Source organism: Sinocyclocheilus rhinocerous, unplaced genomic scaffold (genome assembly GCF_001515625.1).
Source record: "Sinocyclocheilus rhinocerous isolate Xijiao unplaced genomic scaffold, SAMN03320098_v1.1 C36039054, whole genome shotgun sequence".
In the NCBI taxonomy this organism is placed as follows: domain Eukaryota; kingdom Metazoa; phylum Chordata; class Actinopteri; order Cypriniformes; family Cyprinidae; genus Sinocyclocheilus; species Sinocyclocheilus rhinocerous.
In genome coordinates this window covers 1-779 of record NW_015771338.1, presented here as the reverse complement: position 1 = coordinate 779, position 779 = coordinate 1, and the positions used below count along the sequence as shown (strand labels likewise).

The following is a 779-nucleotide window of genomic DNA, read 5'->3' as shown; positions in this document are numbered from 1 at the left end:
ATTTTTGGTAAAATAGAAAAAAATCAAATAAAAAATATTTGCGATTAAATACTGATGGTCAGTTTAGCATACATTTCCAACCAAGTTTAATTCAATGTACTTTCATTTTTGCAGTTTGGAATTGGATAACAAAATCAACAGGTAAAGCTCAACTGATATAATTGGAGCTTTCATTATCAAGACATATATGTGTGTAGGATTCAATGCAATTCCTTTTCCTTTTGTCCTTGAAGCTGATGTAATTCTGGACCCAAACACAGCCAACCCAGATCTCCTGGTCTCTGAAGATGGAAAATATTTGAAAGCAAAAAAATATGGTCATGAATCTTGGAAAGGGTTCCAATGGAAACGTTCTAAATTTGATGGCTGGACGTGTGTCCAAGCTGAAGAGGGTTATAACGCAGGTAGACATTACTGGGAGGTAGATGTGAGGAAGAAACATGAGTGGAGGGTAGGAGTTGTAAAAGAATCTGCCCCTCGGAATGGCTATGTCACAATGAACACAAAAACAGGGTACTGGAATCTGCGCTTGCAACTGGGAACTTTGATGGCTTTGACTGAACCAGTCACTAAAGTCAACCTGCCGACACCCTCTAGGGTCGGAGTTTATCTGGACATAGAGGAGGGCCATGTCTCTTTCTATGATGCAGTTAAAAGAAGACATATCTTCTCTTTTAACACTGACTTTAATGAGACTGAAAACATTTACCCAGTGTTTGGCACTGTTGAGACAGACAGAGCATTGATGATTTCATCGTAAAATGTATTTCCCAATTTAG

The 779-nt window shown here is 38.4% G+C and overlaps 1 protein-coding gene across 1 annotated transcript; it reads left to right on the top strand.

Moving 5' to 3' along the window:
- Positions 1–77: 77 nt before the first annotated feature.
- LOC107735410 (E3 ubiquitin-protein ligase TRIM39-like) lies at positions 78–760 on the top strand. Its single transcript, XM_016547101.1, has one exon. It carries the CDS (start codon positions 188–190, stop codon positions 758–760), a length of 573 nt encoding a protein of 190 aa, XP_016402587.1. The 5' UTR covers positions 78–187.
- The last annotated feature ends 19 nt before the right edge of the window (positions 761–779 follow it).